General features: G+C 32.0%; 3 protein-coding genes across 3 annotated transcripts; 2 read left to right on the forward strand and 1 right to left on the reverse strand.

Moving 5' to 3' along the window:
- Nucleotides 1,137–4,668, forward strand: LOC109330287 (ribosome biogenesis protein BRX1-like). Its single transcript, XM_019564432.1, has 9 exons — nucleotides 1,137–1,220; nucleotides 1,338–1,562; nucleotides 2,151–2,292; nucleotides 2,700–2,778; nucleotides 2,965–3,089; nucleotides 3,504–3,605; nucleotides 4,154–4,222; nucleotides 4,304–4,402; nucleotides 4,503–4,668. Exons 2-9 carry the CDS (start codon nucleotides 1,354–1,356, stop codon nucleotides 4,632–4,634), a joined length of 957 nt encoding a protein of 318 aa, XP_019419977.1. The 5' UTR covers nucleotides 1,137–1,220; nucleotides 1,338–1,353; the 3' UTR covers nucleotides 4,635–4,668.
- LOC109330294 lies at nucleotides 6,179–7,276 on the forward strand. The gene is made up of 2 exons (XM_019564444.1): nucleotides 6,179–6,638; nucleotides 6,767–7,276. Coding segments are annotated over exons 1-2 (390 nt in total). The 5' UTR covers nucleotides 6,179–6,637; the 3' UTR covers nucleotides 7,156–7,276.
- LOC109330303 (6-phosphogluconate dehydrogenase, decarboxylating 3) lies at nucleotides 10,463–13,388 on the reverse strand. The gene is made up of 2 exons (XM_019564451.1): nucleotides 13,277–13,388; nucleotides 10,463–12,369 (listed from the first exon to the last, which is right to left on the reverse strand). Exon 2 carries the CDS (start codon nucleotides 12,357–12,359, stop codon nucleotides 10,896–10,898), a length of 1,464 nt encoding a protein of 487 aa, XP_019419996.1. The 5' UTR covers nucleotides 12,360–12,369; nucleotides 13,277–13,388; the 3' UTR covers nucleotides 10,463–10,895.

The following is a 15,884-nucleotide window of genomic DNA, read 5'->3' on the forward strand; positions in this document are numbered from 1 at the left end:
TTATTTTTCTTACATTACATCCAAAACTTAGAAATATTACTTAAGATATTAAAGAATTTTACAACATATTTACATAAATTTAAAGCTTAATTTTACACTTTTGCGATCTAAGATATTAATAACTCTTGTAACTCGAGAATCATTTAAGTCTCATACAAATAATCACATTTTAACAATTTTCTCATTTCCTCATTTTTATAATGTTTACCAAAACCTGCAAAATAGTCAATGACATAATGATGGAAAAATCGACATTTCTAAAATTTATCGTCCGCGACACAAAATCCAGAATAGTTTATAGTAACAAAAAACTATCATGTTCTAGTAATAGAATACTAACCCTCACATAGGGCTCAATACAATTAAGCAATTACATATATGTCTCCATTGTGATTATAGATTTTGTTTGATGGAAATATATTCTCCACAAACACAATAAAATTATTCTTATCCAGTATTTAATGCAATTATATTCATAAGACTCAAACTCAAGATCTATAATTAAAGTAGAGTAACTCACTGAGTTAATTATATGAACTAAAAATATATTTGATGCACATAAAAATCTTTTAAAACTTCATGGCAAGTGTGGAAATGGTTTGTCGGGTAAAGTGGGCTTAAGCTAAATCAAAACGGGTTAAAAAGTCCAATTACAATTATGTATGTCAAATTACAATTCAAATTTATTTTAAGCGGACTACAAATTATAGTAGGCTGATATGACTAACTTAAAATAATTATTTGAATCTTAACATTTAAAAAATATTTATTATTACATATTATTGTATAACTCTTTTTAACAAACTTGTTATATTATATTAGGTCATGTTTTATAGAGAGTGAATTAAAAAGTTTATTGCTAACATTATATGTATATACTTTACATCACTTATTCCTAATTAAAAGTCCCAAAAAGGAATAAATGAAAAAAAAGTGGGTAGCCGAACTCGATTGTGTAAGCTGAACTCCAGCCCGATTTTAAATTAGTCATGTATACCCTAGCCAAAAACCTAGTTTTAATTAAAAATACCTAATAAAGTATAAGGACTATATAAATTTTCAGATTTTGGCGGATCGGCTGGAGTATCCGTATTTGAATAAAGAAGAGTTGGTTCAAGCCCTACTTTTGTGGGCCGCAGTGACCCATAAAGGTCCGTATAAACCCTCTGCCCCGTTTCCACAAACTCAACCACTCTCAGCAGAAGCCACCACTCCTCCTTGTAAGAACTTCTCTTTTTCCTTTCTTCCTTTGTTTTCACTTTCTCATTCATTCATGCATTCATGCATTTATGTTATTATTATTATTATGTTGTGATTTTGGTTGTTGGGTGTTGCAGATTTTGAAGAATAAGTATGGGGAAGAAGAGAAAACACAGTGAGAGTGAATCTGTGGCAGTGCCAAAGAAGGAAGATTCTGCTTCAGAGAGACCAACAAGGACCCTTTTGGGATGGAAGGATAATAACAATAACAATCATAATGATGAGGTTAAGGATCTTGATTCACCATTCTTTAGGAACAAAGAAAAGGTTTTGGTCACTTGCTCAAGGCGCATTAATTACAGGTACATCTATATATTATTGTAACCTTTTGTAAATATATTAGAATAACCAGGATATAAGTATAACACATGAATTATGTTCAGGTTTTATAGTTCAGGGTTGTTTAAGGTTTAGGATTCATGTTGAGGGTTTAAGGTTCATGGTTCAGGGTAAGGTTCAGAGTTCAGGGTTTAAGCTTCAGAGTTTAAGGCTCATGGTTCATAGTTCAGGGTTTAAGGTTTAGTACTCCAGTTTTAATGTTCAGGGTATAGGATCCAGGTTTATGTTTCAGGGTTTACGGTTCAGGGTTTACGGTTCAGGGTTTATGTTTCAGGGTTTACGGTTAGTATCCAGGTTTTAACCTTTGGGTTCATGGTTCAAGGGTGATGTTGGAACAATGGAGAACATCTGAATGCCATACAATGGCATACTTGCAGATTTTGTGCTTTTTATTAATTTATTATTGTGTTAAAAGACAAACATTTTAATAATGATGCTGAGAAGTTTATTTAATTTTAATTTGGAGAAGGAGTGTGAAAGATGCAAAATAATTTTTTGTTAGCATTGTGTATGGTAATTAATGGTTGAAGTGTTTTTTCTTTAATTTATAGGTACCGTCATTTGATGTTGAATGTGGTTTCACTTTTACCTCACTGTAAGAAGGATAACAAGGTTGAATCAAAGGAAACTAAAGGTGCTACCCTGAATGAGCTTGTTGAGCTCAAGAACTGTTCCTCCTGTTTATTTTTTGAGGTATCTATTTATATTCATACAAAAAGTTATGTCCTATCATACATTAAATTTTGGTTCACTGTGTTGTGCTGTCATTTGCTAAATTAGTGTATGCATTGTGATTGTGCTATTGTAGAGTTAGGAATTGGTTTGCCTCTCTTTTTCCATTGGATGTAAATCTTATGTTTTTCATTTTGTGGTTTCATGTTTTATCTATTTTTAGTTATAACATGCTTGTACTCTTTTTGTTTACACCCATCATTGGCTTGTCCTTGTAATCAAGCATTTGATTGAAGTTGAACTCTGATGATTAGGGCTATATTTTGCAATATATTTGCACTCCAAAAATTTCTAATTTTTTTGGTTCTGATCAATGGCTACATTCTGATCACTGTCTTATCCTTCCCTTTTCCATTTATGAATTTCAGTGTAGAAAGGCGAAGGATCTTTATCTCTGGATGGCAAAATGCCCGAATGGCCCATCAGTGAAGTTTTTAGTTAGTGCTGGTAATATTCTCCTCTAATTATCATAAGGTTACTTTAATAATTTGTTTACTATGACGAGTTAGTGTTCTGGGCTATGTATTGTAAGGTCTTCATTCTTCTCGTGGAGTAATGATTGTTTGTGATCGCTCTCTTTTATTTACTGTTTCCAATGCCATTTTTCTAACCTCTGTTTCCTCCACTTTTCAGTGCACACAATGGAGGAGTTAAAGCTAACTGGAAATCACTTAAAAGGTTCCCGCCCTATTTTGACATTTTCAACTAATTTTGAAAAAGATGCACATTGGAAATTATTGAAGGAGATGTTGTTGCAGGTATTTTCTTTGTTTCTTTCCTGTATGTAGTATTTCCATGTTGTCCACTTTCATAAAGAAAGTGAAAATCTCTTGACATTATTTTGATTACTCTTGGATGTACTATTGCATATGCAAGAGAGAATGTTATTTTTATAATATCATCTTAGTTTATGGTTTTGTAATGTTGCTTTTGCATTATGAACTATTTGTCTAATTTATTGCCGAGTATTTTATTTCTTAGTGTATAATAACTTACCAGTAAAATTCTATTAGTTTTATGTTCATGTTTTGGCATAGTTTAAATTTAGTAGGATGTGAAGTTCTGTTACATGCATATATTATCATGTGTTTGTCTGTGTGTTTTAGGTGATGTAATATTACAAATTCTCACAACTTTGATTATTGCTGACATTCTCTCTTTCTTCCATTCAGATATTTGAAACACCAAAAGACCATCGAAAGGCTAAGCCTTTCCATGACCATGTTTTTGTTTTCTCAATAGTTGATGACCATATATGGTTCCGGAATTACCAGGTGTGTTTGCATTTGCTCAATATCTAAAGAAACAGCATATTCAGCGTTTGTCAATTGCATTAACTTAGAAGTTAAAATTGAGATTTGTTGTTTTTCACCATTCATGTGCCGACTTCTTAACCAACAAAATGAGAATTTTTGTTTGCGGCCGGGATTTTATCATAGTACTTTATACTATTCGTCACTTTTTATATTAGTTTTGAGACCTTTATGAATTATGATGAACCTGATACAATGTACGTGGTATGGTGAATTTGGTGTACAATACATAGGGTAAATGAGGGAATTATGTAACTATGGATTGTATACTATTGACAACTACTTTTTTAAATCTGGAATCCACTAAACATTGAAACTAAAATTATAAAACTTGAAAGTAGTATATTGAATGATATAGTGGTGTCATTTTCTACAAGTACACACATGAAAAAGTAGTAACTTACGAAAATGGGATTCCCGTATCATAGTATTGTCTCTCTTTTTGCTGCCTTTTTTTGTGCTGCTTACTGTGCAATATTACTTACTACCCCATCTCTATTTCCATGCAGATCTCTGTTCCGCATAATGAGGCAGACAAATTACCTCGAGGAGGCCTTGATAAAATGACATTGGTTGAGGTCGGCGCATTAGCTTTTTTGTTTTATGCTTTGATCTGCCAATTTCTTAGTCTCTTAACCCTGTGGAAATTGCTTCTTTAGGTTGGTCCACGGTTCTGCTTGAACCCAATTAAGATATTTGGTGGTAGTTTTGGAGGCCCAACATTATATGAGAATCCATTCTACGTGTCGCCAAATCAGGTACTAACCAATATATTCTCCATCTTTACTTAAAAAAATTGCATTTTCTCAGGTACTAACCAATATATTCTTCATGGTATTATTATGTTGGTTCCGGTAGATTCGAGCGTTGCAGAAAAAGAAGAATGCTGGGAAGTATGCAAAGAAGGTGAAAGCAAAGACAAGGAGGAAAATGCATGAGATGTCTAATACTCTGGAGCCTGATGAGTTTGCAGATATGTGGAAGGAATGATTTTGAACACATTCTTCACTTTCACTAAAACTAAAAAAACAAAATTGCACTTTATATCTGGTATGAAATGGTAAATTTGGTTTGCAGGCCAATTTTTCAGAGCAGCTTGTAACATTATGAATTGCTTTATGTTCAATTGGTGTTATAATCTGATAGAAAATGGAGGTTCACATGATTTTTAGAACATTAATTTTGTTGTTTTTTGTTGGGACTACATTTTGCCTAAGCTTAGTTTTATGATATATTTATGTTATATCTTATATGTTTGTTTGATAATCAAAGTAGCATTTGGCATTGGAGAATGTTGTTTTCATTCTTAGATTTTGTTGCTGATGCAGTACTATGCTAGGGAGGGTTATCATGACTTTAATTATTCATGTCCATCATTTATAATGATGCTGTCTCCACACAAGAATGGAGTCTCTCTTTCCCTTGTAGATTGCATTTTTCTTGTTTTCACACAAGAACTAGAGGTGTAATGCTTTTGAAACTATGAATAACAACAACCCAAGTTTTAGTTTCATTAGGCGTGATCAAAATTCGGATGATTGTTTGGGTTGTTTTAGACTGTTCTAACTTCGGCTTGACTGGGTTTAACTCGAGATGACTCAGAATAACCCAAATCATTGAATTGGGTGGTTTCCTTAAAAAAAGGAACAACTTCTAGAAGGAGAATTGGACCTATTTTTTATGTGTTTTTTATTATATAATTATAGGTTAAACTAGCTAGACCTCATACTAGATTTTTCAAGGTTTGATATTTTACTCGGATTTCATAATATTGCCTTAAAGTGATTATTCTTTGATAGCTCACTTGAGTTAAACTGAACTTTTTTTCCACAATGTGTGACTATATGATAAGCACAAATTTATTTTTCAAGTTCATTATTATATATAGATCTTGCAAAGGAATAAACTAATAACATATATAATACTATAATTTTGCATGTAGTTGTTTTTGGGGATCTTGTAATTCATTATAGTAAAATCTAATTTTGTTATGAGGTTGTGTTTCCTTTAAGGAATATTTTGAAACACATTCATGGGAATATAATGTCTATATAAGTTACATTCTCTCTGACAATGTAAGAGTCCAACATTTTTCACTCTCACCCCTTCACATTTTAAGATTTATCATAACATTTTTTCCAAAAATTTCTGTCAAACATATCCCATTCTCAAGAATGTGAAAACATTTCTTATATGAATAACATAGTCAATTCATTATGCATTTTATCACTACTTTTCCCATAATAAAAAATATTAGATGGGTGCAACCATTAGAAAAAGTTTAGCCAACAACCCTCCACCAACAATGACCCATCATATATTAAACTCATAAGAACTTTGAAGACTAATCAATATATAGATTAAAAAATATTGGCCAGCTTTTCACAAAAAAAAAACTTATCATAAATTTATATTTGATTCTGCACTTACTTATTCAAAAGATACCAATTTTGATATATGACACAAAATAAAAGATACATTGCACAAACACATATATATGTATGACAAAGATACCAATTTTCAGATATGATATAGAATAGAAGATACATACACAAAGTCACAAACACATATATACATGTATGAGGAATAATAGATCTGCATGTTTTCTATAGACAAGACAAAGAATTTTGATTCAATCATAGATAACATACAAAGTGAAAAAGGTACTATTGCTTTAGCATATTCAGTTGTGCACCTTGTGCTTATTTGAACATCTGTATTATGCAATAAAAGTCAGATTTCTATTAAAGATTACAACAACATAGGTTCAAAAAATTGATTATTTATATCTGCTTTTTATGACCAAGGCCTGCAACAACTCCAAACATTCCTTTTGTTTATTTCATGTTTTCAAATTATTTCTGTAGTTTTATAATCTGTTTAGGAACCTTCCTAGTTTCTCTCTAAATTTAAGCCTTGTGCTAAGTGCATCTACCATTTCATTACTACCCTTTTCAGCTCAACAAAAGATTAGGTGTGATATCTATCTATTAATGTAAGTTCAAAGTAGATTTTTCATTTTATCAGCTATAGTTTTTCTCATTCTTTCTTTCTTCCCTGCATCATGTTTAGCTATTGTGTATTGTTTTCCCTTTGAATTGCCATATACAGCTTTCTGGCCTTGAAAAATATGGACTCTTATAAACAAATCTGGGGTGCAGAAGGATGTAGCAGTAGCGAATCGGGTTGGACTATGTATATCGATTCGCCTGTGCAAGATGATGACGCTGGATGCAGCAACGAATATGATGGATATCGCGAAGTGTATGGCGAAAACAGGAGAAAGAAGCAAGGAAACAAAGTTGATGAAGAGAGCGATGATTCGATGGCTTCGGATGCTTCCTCTGGCCCGATTCAGTATCAAAATTCGTATGCTCGCGGAGAAAGTAGTCAGGGCATAGCAGTCTCTAAGAAAGATAAACAAGATCATGGAAGCAAGTGTTCATCTAGGAAGAATAATGCAAACAAACAAGAGAAGAAAGGTGTTGATAGCAGAAGTAAAAAAAGATGAAATTTTTTCATTGTATTGTATATGATTCTGAGGTTTTTGTAAACCATGCATCTTCAGAATTTAAATTTGTTGATTTGTACTCATACCTCAACCTAAAGGAAATATCTCAAAGCATTCTTTTAAGTGATGGATTCATAAGTTTGAAGTTTTATATTTCACACTATACTTTGTTGAATGTCTTTTCTTTTATGTTAGGTACTGAATTCTGAAAGAAATGAATTGTAGAGAGGAGGGTTAATTAAATCTTTTATCATGTAACCTCGTGTTTAGACTTGATTAATTTTTTTTACAGTATCTTAAAATGGAGACGGTAAGTCTCGACACAACGGTAAGGTTGCTTGTTTTGTGATCCGGGTCGTCGCTTTTTAAGTTTATAAAATGGAAATTAGTCATGCCAACATGAAGGCATTATCAAAGACATAAATACAACAAAGGGTAATAAAAAGATATAGTAGTAAAGAACTTAATGCAAAGTGCAAACCATAAAATGTGAAATTTCAAAAACTATAGGGTAAAAGTAAAACAAATTTATTGATAACGTGCACAACAGTTGCATTGAGCTGGTAAACAGAAAAAACAAGAAGCATGGCATCAAAGAAAAGTAGCCTGATGTGGCCAAAAGTTTTTTGGATAATAGCTAAAGGAAAAAAGTGATTTTCAATGAAAAAAATGCAATAATGATTCTATGCATGCATGTGTTTTTGTGCTGCCAAATTGTAATGCATCACAAATGGGGCATGGTAGTGTGCTGGAAAGGAGTGTAAGGTTTCACATAATAACACAAATGACAACTAGAAGCAATAAAAGCATGAGAAAAAGATGTATACACCGACTGTATAAGAGTATTTTATACTGTCAGTGCATCATCCATCATTCACATTCATTCATTATTGACTTTTCGGAAAAAGTAATCCAAACGAAGGATGAATGATAAACTGACTATGTATAAATCTTTACACTGTCAGTGTATAGATTTTACGCTCTAAAAGCATATTGTTGCATTTGCATTGATATTGGTTGGTTATGTGAACTAACTTTGTAAAAGATGAGGTATGAATGTAACAGCAAGGCAATTGCAAAGTTCAGGCTGTATGGTTGACATAAAAACATGAGGGCACACATGACTTCAATGGAATCATGAAATGTCACATTCCATTTCCATATTAACATGTGCCAAAGGATTCTCTCATGTCTTTGTTTATTAATAGAGAGAGGGTCTTATAAGATGGATTTCGAGTAGTCGATAATAGTTATATGACTCTTTCGTTTAGTCTATGTGCCATGTACTAAATTTCATGTACAATGTTGTTCATCATGAAAAAAGTCTAGGAATCGTAAAAACTGAAGAACGACATATAATCAGATATCACACACTAGAACCGATAGTCATTATTCACCAAATTTTTTATGAGTCTTTCATCACTCTACATAAAACATAGAATTCAGAATATGTTCTAGTTGCAAGTAATTTATTTTATGTTCAATTTCTAGCATTATAAACCGGTTATGTCACCTTTCATAGCATTAGGACTGGAAAAAATTTCACTGCAATCTCAACTAAGTGACATAATGAATCAAACAGTTTACTTTATAGGTATCACTGTCTTAACAGTCTTAATTTTCTATTTATACTTCTCATCTATTCATAATCTTATAAATCGAAAAAATTAAATTTTGATGGGAATGAAGTCGCTTAGTAATCATGAACTCACAGTCACAAGTTCAAATTTTAAAAATAATCTCTGTGCTTACAATGATAAGACTACATACATCTACCATTTTAAAGCCTCTCTAAGTGGGAGTCTCGTACATTGAGCCTCCCTATTACGTAGAAACTGTGAATAGGTGATTATGAGTAGCAATAAGCTCATTATATATATCAATGCGCCCTTAACATTGTTAACTTTCTTTGTTCACAAGTAACAGTGGTTAATGGTTAATGATTAGAAAGGATTCTAACATATCTATTTTGTTTTTCAATTGTTCTAAACAGCAACTAAAGAATGAAGCCTAAGTAATATTGATAAAACTGAGACACTTTTATAGCTTCTTTAGATAGTTCTAAAAATATGTTACAATTCCTTTAGTTTTCAACAACTTGATTTTATTATTGAATTTGAGAGCAGAGCTTAACACCTCATTGGAATGTTGCAGTAAAAAAAACAACTTTGCTAAAGTTTGTACATGGGTTTGTGTCAATCCCTGCTTCACCCAAAAAACCATTATATTCTCAATAATTGAGCACATTATTGACACTAAAAAAACATTATAGGGTTCTCAATAATTGTGCTCCTGACTGGCACCAAATACCTCAGAAAATGTGCAACAACAGAGGAGAAAAAAGGTGAGAAAAAGGCAAAGCATAAAATAACAAACAAAAAATAGTCTAACTCCCACAGTAACTTCATAGCAGATCTCCAAGAGAATTGTAAATCCCAATGTAAACCTGAATAAAGGTCAAAAGAGTAGGGCAAAAGAAGAAAAACATGCATTTTCTTTGTTTTTACTTTTAGATCAAAAGAGCATGAATTTGAATTAGATACTTCAATATAACTAATTATAACATAGGTAGAGGAAATGGGAGAGATATAGAGTCCATCTACTTTCCATTACACACACCAACCACACATGTGCAAGGGAGATTTTTCATTTCATGTGGGGCAAGCTACACAAAATCTAAATTTACCCTACAAGGGTAACAGATACATGGAGTAATCAGAATTGTCATTGACCACTATCAAAAACCAAACAAATGCAACTTTTTTGGTTAAATTGACAAATTTTACATCCACTTTTGTTGAGGATTGGGACCAACTATGTAAAGTTTTAACAAGCCATAGATAGAGTTAGATAAGGAATCTCAATTTTGATCCATTGTTTTAGAATCATCCAATCAAATATTGTCATATCTTTAAAAGAGTTTGACTTCTTGAAATGGCAACATATCACTAGATGATAATCCAAAACTGTTTTATACTAACATTAGATCAAAATTAAACTCGAAAAGTAGATAATAAAGGACAGCCCAGTACATGAGTCTTCAGCCTGGTGGGTTATAGGAAGGGTAAGTACATGCAAATTTATCCGGAATTTGAACCCGTGACCTCTACGTCACAAGACACCAACTCAAAGAGTAAATAATCAAATAAAAAAGTATACTCCTGCAGAAACTTCATACACTTAACATCCATCATGCTAAAGGAAATCTTACTAAAATTTCTAAACTGAAAAGGCACCATGAAACTGAGACAACATTTTATCAAGCAGAAAGCAGTAAATATACAACAGTCATTGGAAAACCAAAAAAACAAGAAATTCAGATGGACATAATGGGATAAAAATTCACCACATTGCAACCATGTTATACCTCAACTCAGCACACAGCCTTGAGCAGAAAACATTACATTTATTAGAAAAACCGATGGCTTCGAGTACAATAATCTAAATTCTTGACTGCTTAGCAAGCTTGAACCACCAAGTAAGGTAAGAGATGTCTATGTCAACCCTTTCATATGTATTAGAGGGCACCATGAAACTAGGACAACTTATTATCAAGTACAAAACAGGAACAGCAAAGATACAACAGTCATCATTGGAAAATAAAAAAGACAAGAAATTCAGATGGACATAATGGGATAAAACTTCACCATATTGCAACCATGTAAGCTCAACTCGGCACACAGTCTTGAGCAGAAAACATTACATTTATTAGAAAACCTGATGGCTTTGAGTATAATAATCTAAATCCTTGATTGTTTAGCAAGCTTGAACCACTCAGTATGGTAAGATCCCTCTATGTCAACCCTTTCATATGTATGAGCACCAAAGTAGTCTCTTTGAGCTTGCACCAAATTAGCTGGCAACCGGTCCCTTCTGTAACTGTCAAAATAAGCAAGACTAGCAGAAATACCTGGGGTGCTGATACCAGAATTGATGGCAAGGCAAACAACGCTCCTCCAGGCCGATTGGCGATCAATTATTTCCTTCGCAAACTCTGGATCCACGAGAAGGTTTGCCAAACCAGGGTTTCTGTCGTATGCCTTCTTGATTCTGTCTAAGAATATTGCTCTAATGATGCAACCTCCTTTCCAAATCCGGGCCAGTTCACCCAACTTCAAATCCCAGCCCTGTTCGATGCTCTTTGCACGGATCAGATTCATTCCCTGTGCATAACTACAGATTTTGGCAGCATAAAGAGCTTTCCTAACATCATCAATCAATTTCTGCTTATCTATAGGCTCATCCGTCGAGGGGTCGACAAAGCCACCTGATTTAAAGATCTTTGCAGCTTCAACTCTTTCTTCCTTCAATCCACTAAGGAACCTTGCATCCAAAGAAGCTTCAATAGTGGGAGCAGGAACTGATAATTCAGCAGCTTGCTGAACGGTCCACTTACCAGTACCTTTCATGCCAGTTTTGTCTAGAACCTTGTCAACAAGATATCCATCACCTTTATCGTCCTTAATACTGAATATATCAGCTGTGATTTCAATCAGGAAACTCAGAAGTTCTCCGTTGTTCCATTCTGTGAAGACACTATGTAGTTCCTCATTTGACAACTTTCCAACTGACCTCAACACATCATAAGCCTCTGCAATCAGCTGCATGTCACCATATTCGATTCCGTTATGAATCATCTTCACAAAATTACCAGATCCACCTTTACCAATGTACGTCACACAAGGACCACTGTCAACTTGAGCTGCCACCTTAAGCACAATGTCTTCTATGTATTTGTAAGCCTTAAATGAACCACCAGGCATCAAAGAGGGACCATTTCGAGCACCCTCCTCACCGCCTGAAACTCCCATCCCAAGGTACAGCAGACCCAATTCAGCCACCTCTTTCTCCCTCCTCTCCGTGTTCTCATACCACTCATTACCACCGTCAATTATACAATCACCCTTTTCCAAGTACGCAGATAGGGTCTTAATGGTCTGGTCAACAGGTGCCCCAGCCTTGACAAGAATTATTACCACCCGAGGTTTTTGAAGGGATTGAATAAAAGATTTAGGATCATGGTAGCCATACAATGGGAGGTTTCCTTCCAGCTTTGCTCGTTCAACTGTCTCATCAACCTTGGATGTGGTTCGGTTATAAACAGAAATGGGAAAGCCTTTCTCAGCAATATTGAGAGCAAGATTCTGACCCATTACAGCCAGTCCAGCAAGACCTATTCTTGTAGGAGTTGTGGGTTGTGCCATGATTTATTTCCTGTTCAATGATTGATAATGCATGTAAGAAAAAAGTACAAAGGTATAAAAATTACAAACGAACTTCTGAATTCTGAAGGAAAAAGAATAAGCGCAAACTCAATGGCCGGAGACAATAAACTTCAACATATATTTCAATAATAAAGACGGAGATGGAGAAAAGGGAATCATCTAATTGCAATATTTAGAGATAAAAATGTATTATTAATATAGCCCAAATTCCTAAGGTTGTTAAAGCGTAGAGTCAACCTTCGAGCAGAGCCAAGAGGGTTGTAGGACCATAGAAATGGTGGAGCGTAACAAGAAGCGTAGCTCCACCGAAAACACAAAATTACATTGGATAGGTATGACAAATTCCTCTTCACTTATCCTTAGCATTAACTATTTACCCTAACTACCAAACAAGCTGTATAATTTCCTAGATCTGCACATACCAAGCAAGAGATAACAAAAAATCAAAATACAACAATACAATACTTCAATTGCAATCTTAATCAATTACTTCAAATACAGGAAGCAGATAAGTGTTCAAGACCGCACATTTCTCTGTTCATTTTTTTTCTTACAAAACATATTATCACAGATTATAGAGTAACTTAACAAATCATAACAACTTTATCTACATCATGTAAAGAAATATGAACAAGACAAGAATCATGACCTAACAAATTCATCCCACAGTAATAATTATAACACAAATTCAGATCAGCAACACTCAGAACATCAAAAGAGCAAACACTACCTTCTTGATTACCCACAAAACCAAATAAAACAAACTAAAATCCTAGCAAATAGAACTAATTTCTAGGAATCAAAATCAAATTTTTATAAAACCCCACCAAAACAAACTAAAAAGGGGTTTCAAAAAACAAAAAGGGAATTAAAAAGGGGAAGCTGATAGGGCAAACCTGAAAATTGAAATGGAAAAGGGGAAAAATTGAGATCTGGGAATCACAGGGAACAAAGGTAGGTATATAAAGTGTATAATAGTGATAGTGATAGTAAATAATATTATTAAAAAAGAATGAAATTATTAATTTATTATTATGGCGATGATGTTACAAACGGGTCAAAATTGGCTACTATTGGTTGAAGAATCAACATTGCGTTGATCTTTGATGCTCATAACATGCCACCCTTTATATTTGTCTCATGTTCAAGCCCAATATACTTGACCTCAATTCTATTATACTAAAATGTTTGTTTTAATATATCGTGAAAATTTATACATTTTCAAATCATTATTCATTTGTGTCACTTTTTTGAAGAATTGAGTTGATAATAATTGATTGAATGTTGGATATCAACGTTGGTTCAAGTGGTACATGTTTGATTTCTCTTAAGCAAAGTTTCGGATTTGAGTGCGGATAAAAAAAAATATACAATAAAAAAGTTAGTCTCACATATTTGTGGATGTTCGCAAAAATATATTTAAGAAACCAAGAAAATGAATGTCGGATCATTCAATGATAATATATAAATTGTAATAAATATTTTTTTCTTACCTAATTTCACTAGACACAATCATGCTATTATCCACAAGATACTTAATGTTTGAATGGAAAAGGGTAGGTCAAGTTTTACTTTCCATATATCATAACTCATAATCTATAAAACTTGAACCCTTACACTTTGGGATGAGAGAAATCAACTTCATCTCGACTTATTAGATCCGACCCAAAATTTGTTTCGGTCCTTCTACTATATTGAACATAACACAAAATTTAATAACATAGAATGTTCGAATAATATTCATATATCGATAATTTTATAAGACTTTTATATATAAATAATATTCGAAGTGGGTTCAAATCCAAGTTAAGATGGGCATCACTAAACCCAAATTTGAATGGTTCGAAAAATAAACACAAACTAAATTAAATGGATCTCCCTTATTAAATTCAAATTCGTTATAGGATCGATTATATTATCATATTTACCCCTGCTAACAAGTTTTTTTTTAAATTTCTTAGAAACTCTAATTCAGGATCTTTGATTAAAAAAAAACATTTTGTAAAAATAAAAGCCACAATTTCCAATATTCTCCATATATAGAATAAGTATAAATGGGAAATTCTTTTATAGTTGAGATGTCACTATTAGAACATTCCGTGTTAGTTCATACATGTTTTGGTTATGTTTGGTGCTATTCATGCTACATATTTTTCACACTTTGCGCATGTTAATTCCCAATTTCTCATATCACCAAATTATTGAAACCAACATGATGAATTTAAAATGAGTTTGAAGTCAACGTATATATAAATTAGGATACATAAATTGGGAAATTGAATAAAATTTTTTAATGATGTATTATTATTTTAAAATAATATTGTTAAGATTTACAATTGAATTCCCGAATTTTTTGAGATTCTTAGAAATGGAATTTTAATCTTAATTTAAAAATGCGCTTTTAGTAGTCAGAAATTTATTTGCAATTCGCAAACGTGTAAGAAAAAATTCGTAGTTAAGTTTTGAACTTAGAAAATGTGTTAAAATTCACAGTCAATATGTTGTAAATATAGTAATAAATAATAAAAGTATGTTTTTAGTGAAAATAATTAATTAATTAATTAATTAAATACTAAATAATTTAAAAATAATAATATATCTTCTTAAGGAAAATAAGAGGATAATATCAATCTAATATATTCCTTTCTCTACAAGTTAAGACGATTGTGAATACTGCTTCTTTCATCTATCAAAATCAGTAGATGATTGATAACAAATGTTGTTTCTTTCTTCCTAATTTTTTTTGTCCATAATTAATTAAAAATCTTTGTATTAATGAATGATCCCTAGTTAATTAAAAATATTTTTAATTAATGAATCATATATAAGAATCTTTTGCTTACTTAAAAAGGGGAAAATAACATGGTTCTACTTTTTATATTGAGTGTTGTAGTTTTAATATTCAAACCATATTTTTTTTGTAAAATGTTTTTTTTTTTTGTAAAAGCGTAAATGATTTTAAATCTCTCTAAGTAAGTAATTGGAAGAGAGATAAAAAAAATTAATAAAAAATGACTAAAATTGTGCTATGTTGAGGAAAGTTGATCTACAACACTCTATATAAAAGTTCATGGTTTAAATATAAGCAACATTATGATTATGCTATGTTAAATTTCAATGTTAGAAACCTTTAAACTATCATATAAAGATTCATGATACCTATTCACAAACCATAAAAATTTTATGGTAAATTTTAATGAATTTTTCCATGATTAAAAATATTTTTATTAATGAATCATTTATTAAGAATTGCTTATTTTATTAAAAATAAATTTTATTAGTGAACTATTAATGAGGAGCCCTTAGTCAAAGAAGTATATCTTCTCTCCCCTTAAATTGTGTGTTTTATATGTCACTTGCTTTAATTGATTAAAAAATATATTTAAGTTAAAAATTTAATAATTAAATATTTTTATGACCAATCATTTATAATAAGTGATACAAAATATGTGATAGAGGATGTACTCCTCTTAGTTAAGAATATTGTTTATTAGTAAATCATTA

This window comes from Lupinus angustifolius, chromosome LG02, assembly GCF_001865875.1.
Source record: "Lupinus angustifolius cultivar Tanjil chromosome LG02, LupAngTanjil_v1.0, whole genome shotgun sequence".
Taxonomy (NCBI): Eukaryota; Viridiplantae; Streptophyta; class Magnoliopsida; order Fabales; family Fabaceae; genus Lupinus; species Lupinus angustifolius.

Coding starts and splice junctions, on each gene's coding strand:
- LOC109330287 (XM_019564432.1), top strand. CDS start 1,354: ATGGGGAAGAAGAGAAAACACAGTGAGAGTGAATCTGTGGCAGTGCCA. Junction 3,090..3,503: donor TGAAGGAGATGTTGTTGCAG/GTATTTTCTTTG, acceptor TCTTCCATTCAG/ATATTTGAAACACCAAAAGA. Junction 3,606..4,153: donor TATGGTTCCGGAATTACCAG/GTGTGTTTGCAT, acceptor ATTTCCATGCAG/ATCTCTGTTCCGCATAATGA.
- LOC109330303 (XM_019564451.1), bottom strand. CDS start 12,359: ATGGCACAACCCACAACTCCTACAAGAATAGGTCTTGCTGGACTGGCT.